Raw genomic sequence first — 19,351 nt, forward strand, 5'->3', positions numbered from 1 at the left:
TGTAGATCGCCCCCATTCTGGCACCATGTCAGGAATGTAGAGCGTTTATATTGCCATTTTAATGGCAGCCTACCTCCGGGACTGTCGTCCCTCGTCTGGCAGTGACATATAGTGCAGGATGATACAGACAATAGTACAGGGGTCCATTACTTGTTCTCGGATGGAGTGTGCAAATGTGAAGCTGTTACAATTAACATTTGTACTCAATACGGAGATCTTCCTTGTGATGGTCAGACGTGGTCGACTGCAATCTTCATGACCGTATGCCTGCCCTCACTTTCCCATGCAGTTCAACATCAGTCCACAGTCACATCCGAATGCCCCACCAATCCAGATATGGCATGATTCGACCAGCCGGTGAAATACACTCCTGGAAATGGGAAAAAGAACACATTGACACCGGTGTGTCAGACCCACCATACTTGCTCCGGACACTGCGAGAGGGCTGTACAAGCAATGATCACACGCACGGCACAGCGGACACACCAGGAACCGCGGTGTTGGCCGTCGAATGGCGCTAGCTGCGCAGCATTTGTGCACCGCCGCCGTCAGTGTCAGCCAGTTTGCCGTGGCATACGGAGCTCCATCGCAGTCTTTAACACTGGTAGCATGCCGCGACAGCGTGGACGTGAACGGTATGTGCAGTTGACGGACTTTGAGCGAGGGCGTATAGCGGGCATGCGGGAGGCCGGGTGGACGTACCGCCGAATTGCTCAACACGTGGGGCGTGAGGTCTCCACAGTACATCGATGTTGTCGCCAGTGGTCGGCGGAAGGTGCACGTGCCCGTCGACCTGGGACCGGACCGCAGCGACGCACGGATGCACGCCAAGACCGTAGGATCCTACGCAGTGCCGTAGGGGACCGCACCGCCACTTCCCAGCAAATTAGGGACACTGTTGCTCCTGGGGTATCGGCGAGGACCATTCGCAACCGTCTCCATGAAGCCGGGCTACGGTCCCGCACACCGTTAGGCCGTCTTCCGCTCACGGCCCAACATCGTGCAGCCCGCCTCCAGTGGTGTCGCGACAGGCGTGAATGGAGGGACGAATGGAGACGTGTCGTCTTCAGCGATGAGAGTCGCTTCTGCCTTGGTGCCAATGATGGTCGTATGCGTGTTTGGCGCCGTGCAGGTGAGCGCCACAATCAGGACTGCATACGACCGAGGCACACAGGGCCAACATCCGGCATCATGGTGTGGGGAGCGATCTCCTACACTGGCCGTACACCACTGGTGATCGTCGAGGGGACACTGAATAGTGCACGGTACATCCAAATCGTCATCGAACCCATCGTTCTACCATTCCTAGACCGGCAAGGGAACTTGCTGTTCCAACAGGACAATGCACGTCCGCATGTATCCCGTGCCACCCAACGTGCTCTAGAAGGTGTAAGTCAACTACCCTGGCCAGCAAGATCTCCGGATCTGTCCCCCATTGAGCATGTTTGGGACTGGATGAAGCGTCGTCTCACGCGGTCTGCACGTCCAGCACGAACGCTGGTCCAACTGAGGCGCCAGGTGGAAATGGCATGGCAAGCCGTTCCACAGGACTACATCCAGCATCTCTACGATCGTCTCCATGGGAGAATAGCAGCCTGCATTGCTGCGAAAGGTGGATATACACTGTACTAGTGCCGACATTGTGCATGCTCTGTTGCCTGTGTCTATGTGCCTGTGGTTCTGTCAGTGTGATCATGTGATGTATCTGACCCCAGGAATGTGTCAATAAAGTTTCCTCTTCCTGGGACAATGAATTCACGGTGTTCTTATTTCAATTTCCAGGAGTGTAGATACAGATAATAGGACTCCCTTCCAAACATCTGACCCAGTTCACGCCTTTTATATACTCTTCTAGGCCGGGTAACAACACCAAACACGAACAACACTAATGCACGCTGGAGGCCATTCTACCTGTCACTGAGAATTGCAACTCGTAACATTAATACAGCGTGTAACAGTTGTAAGTGCAGATATTTCTGTTGGTGACTGAGGACGGTGTTGAACAACATTACATCAGTATTTGGAGCATTTACTGAATAATAATTATAGGTGTTGCAAGTCATATGTTTTAAGATTGGCTACTACCTCGAAGCGCCAACGGTCTTGCTGCAGTGGTAACACCAGTTCCCAGCAGGTCACCGAAGCCATACGTTGTCGGGTTTGGGTAGCACTTGGATGGATGACTATCCGGATCTGCTAAGCGCTGCTGGCAAGCGCGGTGCACTCAGCCCTTGTGAGGTCAACTGAGGAGCTACTTAATTGAGAAGTAGCGGCTCCGGTGACGAAAATAACAACGACTGGGAGAGTACTCTGTTGACCACATGCCTTTCCATATCCGCATCCAGCTAGGCCTGTCAGTTGAGGATGACTTGGCGGTCGATCGGTATCGTTGGGGCTTCCGAGGCCTGTTCAGACGGAGTTTTGTTTTGTTAGTACCTCCAAGTACGCGCGGCAAGAGTAAACCACTGATGCCTAGGTTGCTTTATACTGGCACGCGTCGTTAACTTCGCAGCTCAGGTATGGACATCAGAGAACATCAGGTCGTAAAGTTTCTGACGTTTTTGGGGGAAGACTGTTCGACGCAGAGAGAAAACAACCAATCCACTGACGTGCGTACATATTAAGGTACCAAGTGTAAAAATACACTGAAGCGCCAAAGAAACTGGTACAGGCGTGCGTATTCAAATACAGATTTGGTTTTTGGTTTGTGGGGCGCTCAACTGCGTGGTTATCAGCGTCAAATACAGAGATATGCAAACAGGCAAAATACGGCGCTGCGTTCGGCAACGCCTATGTAAGACAACAAGTGTCTGGCGCAGTTGTTGGACCGGTTACTGCTGCTATAATGGCAGGTTATCAAGATTTAAGTGAGTTTAAACTTGGTGTTATAGTCGGCGCACGAGCTAAGGGACACAGCATCTCCGAGGTAGTGATGAAGTGGGGATTTTCCCGTATGAATATTTCGCAAGTGTACCGGGAATATTAGGAATCCGCTTAAACATCAAATCTCCGACATTGTTGCGGCCAGAAAAGCATCCTGCAAGAACGGGACCAACGATGATCAAAGAGAATCGTTCAACGTGACAGATGTGCAAACCTTCCGCAAATTGCTGCAGATTTCAATGCTGGGCCATCAAGAAGTGTCAGCGTGCTAACCATTCAACGAAACATCTTCGATATGGGCTTTCGTACACGAAGGCCTACTCGTGTACCTTGATAACTGCACGACAAAGGCTTTACGCCCCTCCTCGGTACGTCAACGCCGAGATTCGACTCTTGATGACTGGAAACATGCCACCTGGTCGGACGAGTCTAGTTTCAAACTGTATCGGGAGGATGGACACGTACGGGTAAGGAGAGAACCTCATGAATCCATGGAGCCAGCATGTCAGCAGAGGACTGTTCAAACTGGTGGAGGCTCTGTAAGGAGTGGGGGGTATGCATTTGGAGATATATGGGACCCTTATACGTCTAGATACGACTCTGTCGGGTGACACGTACGTAAGAATCCTGTCTGATCACCTGCATCCATTCATCTCCATTGTGCATTCCGACGGGCTTGGACAATTCCAGCAGGACAGTGCGACACCCCACACGTCCAGAATTGCTAAAAAGTGGGTCCAGGAACACTCTTTGAAGTTTAAAAACTTCCACTGGCTACCACACTTCCCAGACATGAACACTGTTGAGCATATCTGGGATGCCTTGCAACATGCTGTTCGGAAGAGATCTCTACCCCGTCGTACTTCACGGATTTATGGATAGCCCTGCGGGATTCATGGTGTCAGTTCGGACATCAGTCGACTCCATGCCACGTCGTGTTGTGGCACTTCTGCGTGCTCGCGGGGGCCACGATATTAGACAGGTGTACCAGTTCCTTTGGCTCTGCACTTTTACCCGTTACACCCTGTATACCAGCCAAGGATGTGTACCTGTAAGACATCCTACCGCGTCTTCTGGGAGATTCACTTTCTCTTTATCGGGCAGTGTAGTTGAAGTCGCAGCTGAGGACGGCTGCAAGTTATGTGGTACGAGCGCCTGCTGGCAGTACTCACCGGCTGCGGACGGCGCACCACTGTGGAGTCCTGGCGGACGTAGATGGGCGCCGCGAGGTCGCTGACGCTGGACGAAATGGAGAGCCGGCCCGGCACCTGCAGCATGGCCGCCGCCTGCGGCCGCAGGGGGTGCGACTCGGCGTGGTAGCCCTCGCCCTCGTCCGGGGAGCCCTCGCGGGACATGCCGCCCCCTGCGCTGCGAACACCACAATGCAAGGCAGCTGTAGCACACTAGCACTCTGTCAGTACACACTGATGAACCAAAACATTGCAGCCACCTGCTCAATAGCACGTTGATCTATCTTTGAAACGCAATACAGCTGCGAATCTGCGTGGCATGGATTCTACAAGTTCTTAATACACACACACACACACACACAAACACACACACACACACACACACACACACACAAACACAAAAAGTCGTCTTCGATTCATTGGTAGAATTTTGGGAAGATGTGGTTCATCTGTAAAGGAGACCGCTTATAAAACACTAATACGACCTATTCTTGAGTACTGCTCGAGCTTTTTGGATCCCTATCAGGTCGGATTGAGGGAGGACATAGAAGCAATTCAGAGGCGGGCTGATAGATTTGTTACTGGTAGGTTTGATCATCACGCGAGAGTTACGGAAATGCTTTTAGAACTCGGGTGGGAGTCTCTAGAGGAAAGGAGGCGTTCTTTTCGTGAATCGCTGCTGAGGAAATTTAGAGAACCAGGGTTTGTGGCTGACTACAGTACAATTTTACTGCCGCCAACTTACATTTCGCGGAAAGACCACAAAGATAAGATAAGAGACATTAGGGCTCGTACAGAGGCATATAGGCAGTCATTTTTCCCTCGTTCTGTTTGGGAGTGGAACAGGGAGAGAAGATGCTAGTTGTGGTACGAGGTAACCTCCACCACGCACCGGATGGTGGATAGCGGAGTATAGATGTAGATGTAGCATCACGAAGGATGCATCCGAATGGGACGGAAATCAGTTGATGTGATCTAAGTGTACAGAAAAATATATCATTACAGTTTCAGTAAAACTGCATGATTAATTTAAGTAAAAGGGCTTCACAAATTGAGGAAGTGAATGACGTGTTGGTCCACCTATTGTCCTTACACATGCAGACTCGGATTTCCTCCTGGCAAATTCTCTCCGATTGGCACGTTAGATCGTGAAAATCCCGAAACTGGCGATCTCAAATGGGGAGAGACCCGGCGACTTTATTGTCGAAGGTAAAGTTTGCCAAGCATAAAGACAACCAGTAGTAACACTCGCTGTGTGAGGGCGAGCATCATCTTGTCGAAATCTAAACCCGGGATGGCTTGCCATGGAGGGTAACAAAGTGGGATGAAGTACATTGTCGATGTTCCGTTGTTCTGTAAGGGCGCAGCGAATAACTACCGAAGGGGCCCTGTTACGAAAAGAAATGGCACCCCAGAACAGCAATCCTGGTCAACATCTACATCTACATACATACTCCGCAATCCACCATACCGTGCGTGGCGGAGGGTACCTCGTACCACAACTAGCATCTTCTCTCCCTGTTCCACCCTCAAACAGGACGAGGGAAAAATGACTGCCTATATGCCTCTGTACGAGCCCTAATCTCTCTTATCTTATCTTTGTGGTCTTTCCGCGAAATATAAGTTGGCGGCAGTAAAATTATACTGCAGTCAGCCTCAAGTGCTGGTTCTCTAAATTTCCTCAGTAGCGATTCATGAAAAGAACGCCTCCTTTCCTCCAGAGACTCCCACCCGAGTTCCTGAAGCATTTCCGTAACACTCGCGTGATGATCAAACCTACCAGTAACAAATCTAGCAGCCCGCCTCTGAATTGCTTCTATGTCCTCCCTCAATCCGACCTGATAGGGATCCCAAACGCTCGAACAGTACTCAAGAATAGGTTTTAATAGCGGTCTGCTTTACAGATGAACCACATCTTCCCAAAATTCTGCCAATGAACCGAAGACGACTGACCGCCTTCCCCACAACTGCCGTTACATGCTTGTCCCACTTCATATCGCTCTGCAATGTTACGCCCAAATATTTAATCGACGTGCCTGTGTCACGACGGGCTGTGTGGCGGGGGCAGTCAGTCTGGTATTCTGCCGCTATTCTGGGCGTCACCAGACACGTCTTCGGCCTGGGATCTCATTGATTTGAGTAGAATCGTCTTCGGTGATGGAGACCCGTTTCGAACTCAGCCCCGATGACCAGTTGGAGGGATACCAACCTGAGTGTCGCCCGCCATGTGGCCCGACAACCAGGAGTCCATATCTGATGCGTCATTTTTTTTTTCATAGCGGAACCCCTTTGATTGTCATCCGCGGCGTCCTTACAGCACAACGGTGCATCGACGACATTCTACTCTCCGCTTTGTTGCCCTTCATGGCAAGCCATCATGGGCATACATTTCAGCAAGATTATTCCTGCCCGCACACTGCTTGTCTTTGTGCTTGACAAAACCTACCTCGGCCAGCAACGTCTCCGGCTCTCCTCCCCAATGGAAACGTTTGGGATGTTATGGGCAAGACCTTCCAACCAGCTCGGGATTTTGACGATATAACGCGCCAATTAGACGCAGTTTGGAGCGATATCCCCCAGGACGACATCTAACAACTCAATCAATACCAAGCCGAATAGGTGCTTGTGTGGTCTCACCGCCAGACACCACACTTGCTAGGTGGTAGCATTTAAATCGGCCGCTGTCCGCTAGTATACGACGGACCCGCGTGTCGCCACTGTCAGTGATTGCCGACCGAGCGCCGCCACACGGCAGGTCTAGAGACACTGACTAGCACTCGCCCCAGTTGTACAGCCGACTTTGCAAGGAACGGTTCACTGAGAATTACGCTCTCATTTGCCGAGACGATAGTTAGCATAGCCTTCAGCTACATTTGCTACGACCTAGCAAGGCGCCGTATTCAATTGATATTGAGATTCTATTAATGTATCATCAAGAGCGATGTTCTACAAATGTGGATTAAAGTTAAGTATTCCAGGAGCTACGTACTTTTCTTTATAGCATTCATTACGTATCCTGTTTCAGACCTCACGCCAGCCTGCGTGAGTTTAAGCGCGTGCCTTTCGGCTTGTGTCTAGGCTGTCTTGTCTAGACACAACAGCTTGCACAAGGAGCAGAGGTGGACCAAAGCGTTATTGACTTGCTTAGTTTGTGGAGCTCTTTCTCTTGAACAAATGATCAATTTTTTCTGAAATTGTAGTCATTTGTTTGTCTGTACATGTACACATGTTCCTGTGGGTGCAGATAAATGGAATTTGGTGGCCCAGACACCAACTTTAAGTTCAATATCATGATCCTAAGATTACTGTAGCACGCTTCCGGTCTTGTGACAGGCCAGTTATCATGCTGGAAGAGGCCAGTGCCGTCGGTAAAGTCATCAAGCATAAAGGGGTTCAGACGGTCCACGGTAATGTTCACGTTGTACGTGCGGGAGAGCGTACAGTATTTTTCGCCTTGCAATACTTTCTGAAAAGTGACAAAGGGCTAATACAAGGGCAAGACATTCACATAAGTTGTTAGTGGATACTTTCCTTATTTGTTCTCCACATCATTTTTGAATATACTGATGGATTATTTTAGTCTGTTTGTAGTTTATAAAGAGACACTAAACTATAAGTTGATTACTGAGATAACCGAATACAACAACTAAACCTGCTATGGAACAAACAGGGAGAAGATAGTTCGTGCATTGATAGCTTCTCTCAGTGTCAGTGCTAACTGTAACCAAACGTAAAGAGCATTCTACAGTTACGGTAGAGATATGGACTCCAAGAAACGACTTAATGCCAGCGCTAAGCAGGATACACAATTTAGGGGAATAGAGAGGAACTATAGAAATCCTGAAATATACAGTAAACAATAATATGACAATCAGCTGAAATCACAGAATTAAATGAAAAAGCAAAAAAAAAAAAGAAAATTTACGTTGGGAGGGGAGTGGAATGTGATATTATCTCTTATTTCGTTATCGTACTCTTAGGCGTGTGCTTACTTCGTTGTAATACTTATGTTCTAGAGCGATTCGACTTGCTTCCTGCAACTTCTGTGTTTTCCTACGCATAATTTAATATCTGTGTTACTATGTTCTTTGGTTCAACAAATATGAAAGTAATTGTTCTTATTTTCCGTAAAGTTATGTTTCCAAGAATTAGTATGTGGATATAGTTTTCAAAACTATGTCCTTTTATAATGTTAAGGTAGTGTGAGTAAAACTGGTTCATGCATAGGACACGTAGGACAATACTGTATGTAAAACCTGCAGCGAAGTCCTTCCCCCAACGAAAAAACTGTAGGTGGGAATGTAAAAAGTGGTTTGGCGCGAAGGACCGCAAGAAGTCTTTGCGGCACATACAATCGGTGGTCAGCATCCAAACAGTTAACATTCTGTGTGCCGAATGAGGCTGGATTTGTAGCAAGATTGGATAAATTATGCCTCGGATGTGGATCTACATGTATTAGACCGTGAAAATTATTGGTGTGCCATGAACCATAAAATTTTGGCGCTAAGAAGATAATTTATAGTGCATTTTTACATTAAGGGCAATAATTTCGCCGGACGACTTCATATTGATGTTACAGAAGATCACGACAGCCACCACCTTCAGGACAAGTTAAGTCTACTACTGTGTTTATTTGCCTGCACCAGTGATTTGATTAATGTGAAAATACTAACTGATCTAAAATCTACTCTGTGTAGGTTCCTCAGTCATTTACCTGGACCTGTTCCTCTTCCTACCGATGCAGTAATTCCAAGCGTCCGAAATTACTGAACGTCAAAATCGATACTGTTTCAAAAGTATTTGTTAATTGTCGTGGAGTAATAAATTTCTAAAGTGTTTTGTATGAACTGCTTCATGGGACCAGTAAAACGAATAGTTAAAGTATTCCAACAGATGAGTGCAAATAAAAAGGCCTAATTACAATATTTAATTTTCTTTTTTTCTAAAATTTTTGCTCAGTACTAAAAGTAACATAACAGGGTTGTGACTATGAGAAGCATTCATAAGCCCATGCAGATTAGAGGCCTACACAATTATGATTCACTTTGAAGGTTTGTAATAGTGCTTTTGTTCTTATATTTCCATTTATGTATTTATCTTTACTGTGTTGGTCAGAAGTACTTGTCTTAAATCTATACAGTAGACAGAATAGTTTCTGGGACTCCACCGCACGTTCCGAAAGTAATTCAGTAAATATTACAGTGAAAGTGTTCACAAAGTGTGACAATCATTTTAGAGCCATTTGTGCTCTTATAATTTCTTAGACTCTCATCTTGTAGAATCGGGCATTCTGCCGGTGGTCCGTGTCTTCCCAACACGATTTTTCGACGTCGCAATCCGGCATCTTCATTGATTGTCTCCTGAGACGAAATACCTGATGAAGACGTCTAGCTACGAAGTCGAAATATTGTGCTTGAAAGACGTGGGCCACTGGCTGTGCACCTGATTCTACAAGGTGGCATTTGTGCTCTTGTTAAAATAACTGGCAAGAATTTATTAAAACCATAATACATTCAGGGCCCCATGTTTCACTTAAGCTCTACATAACACAAAGAAGTATGTTCTGCAGCCGGCTGGTTAGGCCGTGCGGTTCTAGGCGCTACAGTCTGGAACCGTGAGACCGCTACGGTCGCAGGTTCGAGTCCTGCCTCGGGCATGGATGTGTGTGATGTCCTTAGGTTAGTAGGTTAAGTAGTTCTAAGTTCTAGGGGACTGATGACCTCAGAAGTTGAGTCCCATAGTGCTCAGAGCCATTTGAACCATTTTGTTATGTTCTGCAAATGAAAACATACACCGGGTGATCAAAAAGTCAGTATAAATTTGAAAACTTAATAGACCACGGAATAACGTAGAGAGAGAGGTAAAAATTGACACACATGCTTGGAATGACATTGGGTTTTATTAGAACAAAAAAAAAAGACGCATGAAAGATCTCTTGCGCGCGTCGTTTGGTGATGATTGTGCGCTCAGCCGCCACTTTCGTCATGCTTGGCCTCCCAGGTCCCCAGACTTCAGTCCGTGCGGTTATTGGCTTTGGGTTACCTGAAGTCGCAAGTGTATCGTGATTGTCCGACATCTCTAGGGATGCTGAAAGACAACATCCGACGCCAATGCCTCACCATAACTCCGGACATGCTTTACAGTGCTGTTCACAACATTATTCCTCGACTACAGCTATTGTTGAGGAATGATGGTGGACATATTGAGCATTTCCTGTAAAGATCATCATCTTTGCTTTGTCCTACTTTGTTATGCTAATTATTGCTATTCTGATCAGATGAAGCGCCATCTGTCGGACATTTTTTGAACATTTGTATTTTTTTGGTTCTAATAAAACCCCACGTCATTCCAAGAATGTGTGTCAATTTGTACCTCTCTATCTACATTATTCCGTGATTTATTCAGTTTTCAAATTTATACTGACTTTTTGATCACCCGGTAGTTATCATATCCGTTAGTATAATAGTTTAATGGCCATTCCTATATTACTGTCTTTCAATAGTAAAGTGTTAGAGCTAACTCATGGACTCGCCGACACGCTGACTCTTCTGGCAGCCGGTAAGCTGGAAGTCCGCACCGGGAGTTTTGTGGGGGCTACCAGCCCTTCATCCCTATTAGTTGGGAGCATTAGTAAGGAAAATGACCGCAGAAATCAATGTGGGACGCACGACGAACGTATCCGTTAGGGCAGCGTGGTGAAATCTGGCGTTAATGGGCTACGGCAGCAGACGACCGACGCGAGTACCCTCGCTAACAGCACGACATCGCCTGCAGCGTTTATCCTGGACTCGCGGCCATATCGGTTGGACTCTAGACCACTGGAAAACAGTAGCCTGGTCAGGTGAGTCCCGTTTTCCGATGGTAAGAGCTGATCGTAGAGTCAGAACGTGACGCAGACCCCACGAAACCATGGACCCTAGATGTCAACAAGGCACTGCGCAAGCTGGTGGAGGCTCCATAATGGTGTGGGCTGTGTTTACATGGAATAATAGGATCGTGCGGTCCAACTGACCGATCGTTGACTGGAAATGGCTACGTTCGGCTACTTGGAGACAATCTGCAGCCTTTCATGGATGTCATGTTCCCAAACAACGATGGAATTTTTATGGATGACAAAGCGCAATTTCAGCAGGCCTCAGTTGTTCGCGATTAGTTTGAAGAACATTCTGGACAGTTGGAGCGAGTAATTTGGCCACCCAGATCGTCAGACATGAATCCCATCGAATATTTATGGGACATGATGGAGAGGTCATTTTGGACACAAAGCCCTGTCCCCGCAATTAACGATAGCTGTAGAGGCAGCGGGACTCATTATTTCTGCAGGGAACGACTTGTTGAGTCCATGCCACTACACCGGGCAAGACGAGGTCCTACACGACATTAGGAAGTATCCCATGACTTTTGACACCTCAGTGTACTGTCTTCACAAAGTCTGTGCCTATCGTTTCCTTGTCTTCCTACCACTTGAGTTACAGTTCGCGGTAGTGTTTCATCTCTCATTCTATTTACACACTGTTTCCACCTTCTTCTGTATTCAGTTGTTTCCTCATTCATAGGACGTACACAGTTCATTCACACTAATGTAAACATCGCCTATGTTCTACATCAACTTGCAATAACCACTCACAGATGGCAGGTGGAGGATATATAAAGCTTGTCGAGGGGATGATTCATACTGTGCAGTCGTCGTAATGCGAAACGTAGCGATTTACCTGACGTCCAAAAGATTAGTATCATTGCCTTTGCCGGCCGGGGCGGCCGAGCGGTTCTAGGCGCTACAGTCTGGAACCCCGCGACCGCTACGGACGCAGATTCGAATCCTGCCTTGGACATGGATGTGTGTGACGTCCTTAGGTTAGTTAGGTTTAAGTAGTTCTAAGTTATAGGGGACTGATGACCTCAGATGTAAAGTCCCATAGTGCTGAGAGCCATTTGAACCATCATTGGCTTTCGGGCCAAGGGTGGAAGCATTTCCGAAGCGGCTGTTTAAACTATTCGCTTGCCGCCGTCGTTGAATACATACCGCGCACGGCAAACTGGCACTAACCAAAACTGGTAGCGAGGCATCTGTTGTGCACCATGGGCCATAGATGACAGGGGTGAACAACGACCGGGGACTTGTGTACGGACGAATAGACGCGCAGTTGACCACCCATGTGAACCATGGGGCTACCACCAGTGTCTCCTAACGACCGTTCGGCGAACGTTTCTACGTATGGGCCTCCGCAGCAGGTGTCTGGTTCATGCACCCATGCTGTTTGCTGTTCATAGGCGATGAAGGCTGGAATTGGCACGCCATACCGCAACTGTATGTCCACTGAGTAGCGAGAGGTGGCCTTTTCGGACGAATCACGTTTTATGCTACATCGAACAGATGACAGGTGGCATGTACGGCGTGAAACGTCTGAAAGCAAACCCCCTGCAACAATCGTCGGAAGGGCCGAGGCTGGAGGCGGGAGTGTTATGTTCTGGGGAATGTTTTTGTGGCATTCTGTGGATGTTCTCGTCACGCTGGAAGGCACATTTGATCAACATGAATGTGCATCTATCCTTGGATAACATATCCACCCTACATGCAGTTTGTTTTTCCTCAGCACGATGCCATTTACCAGCCGGACATTGCAACGTGTCACACAGCTCACAGTGTACGTGCGTGACTTAACTGTACTCCCCTGGCCACCAAACTCCGAGGATTTAAAACCAGTGGAGAGTCCGTGGGACCACCTCGATCGGGCTGTTCGCTCCATGGATCCTAAGCTGGGAGACCTGGCGCATCTGGAGTCGGCATCGCTCCACATACCTATCGGTGCCTTCCAGAACCTCATTGACTCTCTCCTGCCTGTCCAAGCGGCGAAAGGGGTTATTCCGTCTTTTGACAAATGGAAACATCAATGTGACTATACCGTGCATATTCAATTTGCAACCGTTCAGTCTCCTCAAGAGTCTCAGCATTACTACTTGTAGTTTTCCGTAACTTTTCCTTTTATTTGTCGAACTCTCTCTTATACGCAACAATAATGGAATCGCCATAGTTTTATAAAATTTGTGTATTTTTTCTCGTTTTTTAGTTGAATATCTTTGTTCAGTTTTCAACAGATTACTTGAAATTTGCCGAGCTTTTCATCTCTATCGTAATCATTATTCCAGTTGCAGCCCAGTTATTTAATATGTAACTCCTGTACTAGAATTTCGTTATTAACAGCTGCCTTCGACGATACTGAGTATTAATCGTGAAAGGTCATAACTTTCGTCTTACGTAATGAGTTTTTAAGACTGGTTCTGTACATATTTGTTTTAACAGATGTACTATAAGCTAGAGGTCATATGTTAACAGCAGTCCGTTCTAATTTATCATATTAAACCAGAAGTTACTTATTTGCATTAATCGATAAACTTCTTAATAATCATACGGAGCAGAATTATAGAATGAGTTTCCAATTATATGCAAAGTTTCGTAGTTTTTATTGGTAAGGACCTTGTTAGTGTTGACATTTTTGTTGTGTACCTAGCAGAAGAAGACAACTTCCGTATTTTTAATGCAACAAAGTCGCCATTCTATAGCCTTAGTAGTACACTGAGCGTAAAAGTAATTTCTCATTTAGTACAGAACCCATTGTAGCTCAGACAATTTATGCTTCATTACAGAATAGTGATGTAGCAAATCATGAATCGACAAAAATTGTTAAATTTGTCACTCTCCAATATTTCTGTTGAGTTTTGTCGCCTTTGGTAACGTATCCATGTAAAACAGAAGTGTGTCAAGATTTTTATGACGTAGTAAATGAGAAATTTGATGGTAAGATCCTATGGGACCAAACTGCTGAGATCATTGGTCTCTAAGCTTACACACTACTTAATCTAACTGAAACTAACTTACGCTAAGGACAACACACACACTCATGCTCGAGGGAGGACTCGAACCTCCGAAGGGGGAAGCCGCGCGAACCGTGGAAAGGCGCCCTTGACCACGCGGCTACCCAGCGCAGCTGTTGATTGTAAGAACAGCTAGCTCTACTGTTACACAGAGATAAAATTTCGAGGGAACATATTGAACAAACAAACTTAGTTTAACAGCCAGAGGTTTTTAACAATTTCAGCAATTTATTGTTCTCTAAAGAAGCCAGAGTTAACAGTTATAACCATTTTAAAACACAGTAAAAACGAATACCTGCAGAAAAACTTCGTTTTGCAAATAATATCTGTGTGCAGATAAAAATGTAACAATATTGTATCTCCCTAGAAATAACATCAACTGTGTGTATATAAAATGTAAAGTCTTTATACTGAGATTCTCTCTGACTTGTTGCTTGCATGTAAATATGTTTACACATACTGTAACTAAGATCTATGTAACTACTTCTGTACATAGCAAGTAATTCTCTTTCTTGTGTTAGTTTTATAAAAATGTAGTTTAATTATAACATAGTATATTATCTTGCAAGATACCTATGTATGTTCAACAGGACCAGTGGTAATCTGATTTTTAAACAAATTTGAATTATGCCGTGCATTGCAAAAAAAATCATGTTTAGTAACTGAAAGTGTATTTCTTCTTCTTCTTCTTTTTCTTTACGATAGTTATACAGTCACCACAACAACAGTGACATTAATGGCCAATAATAAATTTTTTTCTGCGCAGTTCCATTATTTCGGAAACACTGAATTATGTGGCAAATCTTCCACTAACTCCACCGTTCGTCAGATATATACGATCCTCGACGGCAAACTGTTTTAACACACTTAATTAGTCATAATAGGAACGGCATTTGCTTCATTCTTTTATTTTATAACTTATTAAAACAGCTGCTTTCTTTGCATTCCTCTTGCGACACTATCTAATTGTAAATTCCACGCACATTCTGGCAAAAATATGGCGGACGCTTGACGATTGGCAACTCATTGTTTGCAGAGTGTACAGGTACATCGCCGACAAAACTTCGCTTGTTCAGGCATATTTTTGAGTATTTTGGTGCAAGAGACATGTGATTCCGGTGGCTCGTAGCAGAGTAATAAAATGATTATGATTGATTCGGTTTACTACAGCCAAAAATATTTATTGCTGTGAAAATACCTCTACAACAGTGAAGACGCAATAATTCCAGTACGGAAGAATCTGATTTCTTGTAAACGAATCACGGCTGCAGAAGTACCAGTATTCCCTCACTGCCCGGCTCTTCCGCCGTATTCTCTGAAACCACACACGAGGTGCATATCGGGCAACTGTTCCATCGGTAACGTTATCCTTACTACTATGTATCAACACAAGTAAAACTGCAGGAAGTAAACTATTTCGAGACAGAACCGAGCCGTACTGAATGCTCACTTGAGGGGGAAGAGTAAAGAGGGAATTACTGTTACCAGTTGCAAGTACCGTGAGTGGATAAAGCAAATTTGTTTCAAAATAAGACCCAGCACATACCGTCGATATTTGCTCTGTTGTTCGGATATTTTTCGTAAAATACAAATATAAAGATAATTACAGGTTTAGAAATCAAATTTTCTAACGACCAACCGGAAACCACAGATTCCTTACACCAAAATAGTCGGGAAGTATCCCTGAACGGGCTCCGAAATTTTGCCGGTTGGGCTGGGTTTCAACCTGTCGAACCTGTCTTTAAGCATTCTAACGGTGACCGGTCAGCAGCGCGGTCCTCAGTGCCTGACCGAGGAGTTATTTGGTCTCCACTTCCCACCAAAACTGACCAGTAGTTCTACGTGACCTGTAAACTCAGACTGACTACACAATAGCTTTCTGAAAGATAAACAGTCCGTCGACATTGCTGTACGAAGTGGTTGATTCAAACTTGGGAGGACATTACGTTCTGGCCACTTTTCTTAAAAAAAATAAATAAAAACAGGGGCGGGCAGAGAACAGAGAGACACTCGAAAGAATCGCTTTCGAAGATCTGAAAATTTCCGAGAGTTATTTAGTATAAAACATTTGGAGCATTTGAACAAGACTCGCTAAAAAGATATCTGAGAGTGTAGCGTAGAAGTCTTGCAACCGCAAAGCTGCCGGTTCGATTTTTACTAGTGGTAATTCTTTTTTACTTTTCATTTAATAGTGTATTTACGAGGGTGATTTGAAAAGTTCTCGGAATCACCACGAGAGGTCAGCGCTAGCGCAACGAGTTGTTCACGTGATTTTATTGGACTGTTGCCTATAAACACATGCCAAGTCAGTACTCTTGGAAGAGAGCTGTGGCGGTGACGTCGCTCTGTTGTTGTTCCCCTGTAGTGATTTGCGAAGATGGAAAACATCGAGATTCGAGCAGTGATTAAGTACTTCGTAAAGAAAGGTATGAAAGCAAAGGACATTCATACCGATTTCCAGAAAACACTGGGGGACTCTGCTCCTTCATATTGAACTGTTGCCAAGTGGACAAATGAATTTAAATTTGGTCGGGAGAACTTTAATGATCTGCGCAGTGGTCAGCCAAGATGTGTCACTGCTTCAGAAATCATAGCAAAAGTGCACAAAATGGTCATGGAGGATCGCCGATTGAAAGTGCGTGAAATTGCTCACGCTTGCCACATGTCATCAGAAAGGGTATATCACATTTTAACTGAAGAATTAGAAATGAAAAAATTATCTCCAAGATGGGTGCTGCTACTCTTGACGCTGGATCAAAAACGCGTGAGAATGGACATGGAAGAATTACACGTAGTAAGGTATGAATTGTTGCCACACCCGCCTTATTCACCTGATATGGATCGTCAGACTTCCATCTCTTCCCGAAACTGAAAATTTTTCTTGGTGGACCAATATTCACTTCAAATGAAGAACTTATAGCTGGAGTTGACAACTATTTTGCAAGCCTGGAGAAAACTCATTTTCGCGATGGAATCGAGGCACTGGAACATCGTTGGACCAAGTGCATTAGTCTACAAGGAGACTACATTGAAAAATAAAAAAAAGTTTCAGTGATGTAAGTACTTCTTTTCTGTTCCGTTCCGAGAACTTTTCAAACCACCCTCGTATTATGAAACCAGCAAGCCATCAAGGGTTCGCGCGGGATTATGACTGGACGACTAATCTGGTACGGCGATAATTTTATTTACGGACCACTGCGTAGAGTTAAGCATAAAATTCAGGGAACTACGTTAGGTGACAGTCTCTCTTAGTGAAAGCCGTACCAAAATCGCTAAAGCAGTTCCTGAGATTACCCTGAGCAAGCGGAGAGAAACCACGACAAGGGACTCTAATCTATACTAAAAATAATTCTATAAAACAGTTGTGTCTTGTCTGTCTGTTTGAACATGCTTCTCCAAAACTACCAGACTAATCTTCATTGAGTTTTCGCAGGTTACTTGAGCACAGCTGGGGGCACCGTATACGTTTTATTTCATCAAAATCGGATAAAGAAAAAACAGCAATTTGAAGTTCTATCCATACTAATATTATAAATGCGAAAGTAAGTCTGTTACTATTTCACGACTAACCTACTGAACTGATTTCGATGACACTTGAAATGGATGAAGAACATACGCTGTTTCAGAAAGTGCGTAGTACAAGATCTGAAGAAGATTACGCGAATTAGGAAAAAAATTTACTCTTTGGAAAACTCCTCGATTTTTTTATCTTTATCGTATTTGTGAAAACTGGTTGATATATGCTACGTGATACGATTCAAATTAACGATTACAATGTTTATACAATCTTCAGTGTGTTTAATCCATACTTCCACAGTTTTGTTGCATAATATGTACGTTATAGTATAATGAATAGCTACTTAATAGCACGAAGCATCGATGCACACTCCTGCCCCTTCCCGTACTAGGGCTGCTGATATTTTTAAAATTATCGGGAATCCATTATATCGCTACCTAAAAAGATATCATTATTTGCACACATCTTGTAAAAGTATCGATATATCGACGGAAAAAATACTGACGCACTGGCCTATAAAATATCGGCAGTAAATTGTACGCTACTGGCCATTAAAATTGCTACACCACAAAGATGACGCGAAATTTAACCGACAGGAAGAAGATGCTGTGATATGCAAGTGATTAGCTTATCAGAGCATTCACACAAGGTTGGCGCCGGTGGCGACACCTACAACGTGCTGACATGAGGAAAGTTTATAACCGATGTCTCATACAGAAACAGCAATTGACCGGCGTTGCCTGGTGAAACGTTCTTATGATTTCTCGTGTAAGGAGAAGAAACGCGTAACATCACGTTTCCGACTTTAATAAGGTCGGATTGTAGCCTGTCGCGATTGCGGTTTATCGTATCGCGACATTGCTGCTCGCGTTGGCCGAAATCCAATGACTGTTAGCAGAATATGGAATCGGTGGGTTCAGGAGGGTAATACGGAACGCCGTGCTGGATCCCAACGGCCTCGTATCACTAGCAATCGACATGACAGGCATCTTATCCGCATGGCTGTAACGGATCGTGCAGCCACGTCTCGATCTCTGAGTCAACAGATGGGGACGTTTGCAAGACAACAACCATCTGCACGAACATTTCGACGACGTTTGCAGCAGTATGGACTATCAGCTCGGAGACCATGACTGCGGTTACCCTTGACGCTGCATCACAGACAGGAGCGCCTGAGATGGTTCACTCAACGACGAACCTGGTTGAACGAATGGCAAAACGTCATTTTTTCTGATGAATCCAGATTCTGTTTACAGCATCATGATGGTCGCATCCGTGTTTGGCGACATCGCGGTGAACGCACATTAGGAGCGTGTATTCGTCATCGCCATACTGGCGTATCACACGGCGTGATGGTATGGGGTGCCATTCGTTACACGTCTCGGTCACCTCTTGTTCGCATTGACGGCGCTTTGAACAGTGGACGTTACATTTCAGATGTGTTACGACCCCTGGGTCTGCCCTTCCTTCGATCCCTGCGAATCCCTACATTTCAGCAGGATAATGCACGACCACATGTTGCAGGTCCTGTACGGGCCTTTCTGGATACAGAAAATGTTCGACTGCTGACCTGGCCAGCACATTCTCCTTATCTCTCACCTATTGAAAACGTCTGGTCAATGGTGGCCGAGCAACTGGCTCTTCACAATACGACAGTCACTACTCTTGATGAACTGTGGTATCGTGTTGAAGCTGCATGGTCAGCTGTACTTGTACACGCCATTCAATCTCTGTTTGACTCAATGCCCAGGCGTATCAAGGCCGCTATTACGGCCAGAGGTGGTTGTTCTGGGTACTGATTTTTCAGGATCTATGCACCCAAATCGCGTGAAAATATAATCACACGTCAGTTCTAGTATAATACACTCCTGGAAATTGAAATAAGAAC

At 45.3% G+C, this 19,351-nt stretch overlaps 1 protein-coding gene across 1 annotated transcript in view; it reads right to left on the reverse strand.

Annotated features, from left to right (window-relative positions):
* The window catches only part of LOC126094464 (solute carrier family 2, facilitated glucose transporter member 1-like), a 574,417-nt gene that overhangs the window by 507,264 nt on the left and 47,802 nt on the right, over positions 1 to 19,351 (reverse strand). The window contains exon 2 of the mRNA XM_049908847.1: positions 4,056 to 4,251. Within this exon, the coding sequence (XP_049764804.1) occupies positions 4,056 to 4,238 (183 nt within the window). The 5' untranslated portion in view covers positions 4,239 to 4,251. The remainder of the gene's footprint in view (positions 1 to 4,055; positions 4,252 to 19,351) is intronic.

The sequence above is a fragment of the Schistocerca cancellata genome, chromosome 8, assembly GCF_023864275.1.
Source record: "Schistocerca cancellata isolate TAMUIC-IGC-003103 chromosome 8, iqSchCanc2.1, whole genome shotgun sequence".
In the NCBI taxonomy this organism is placed as follows: domain Eukaryota; kingdom Metazoa; phylum Arthropoda; class Insecta; order Orthoptera; family Acrididae; genus Schistocerca; species Schistocerca cancellata.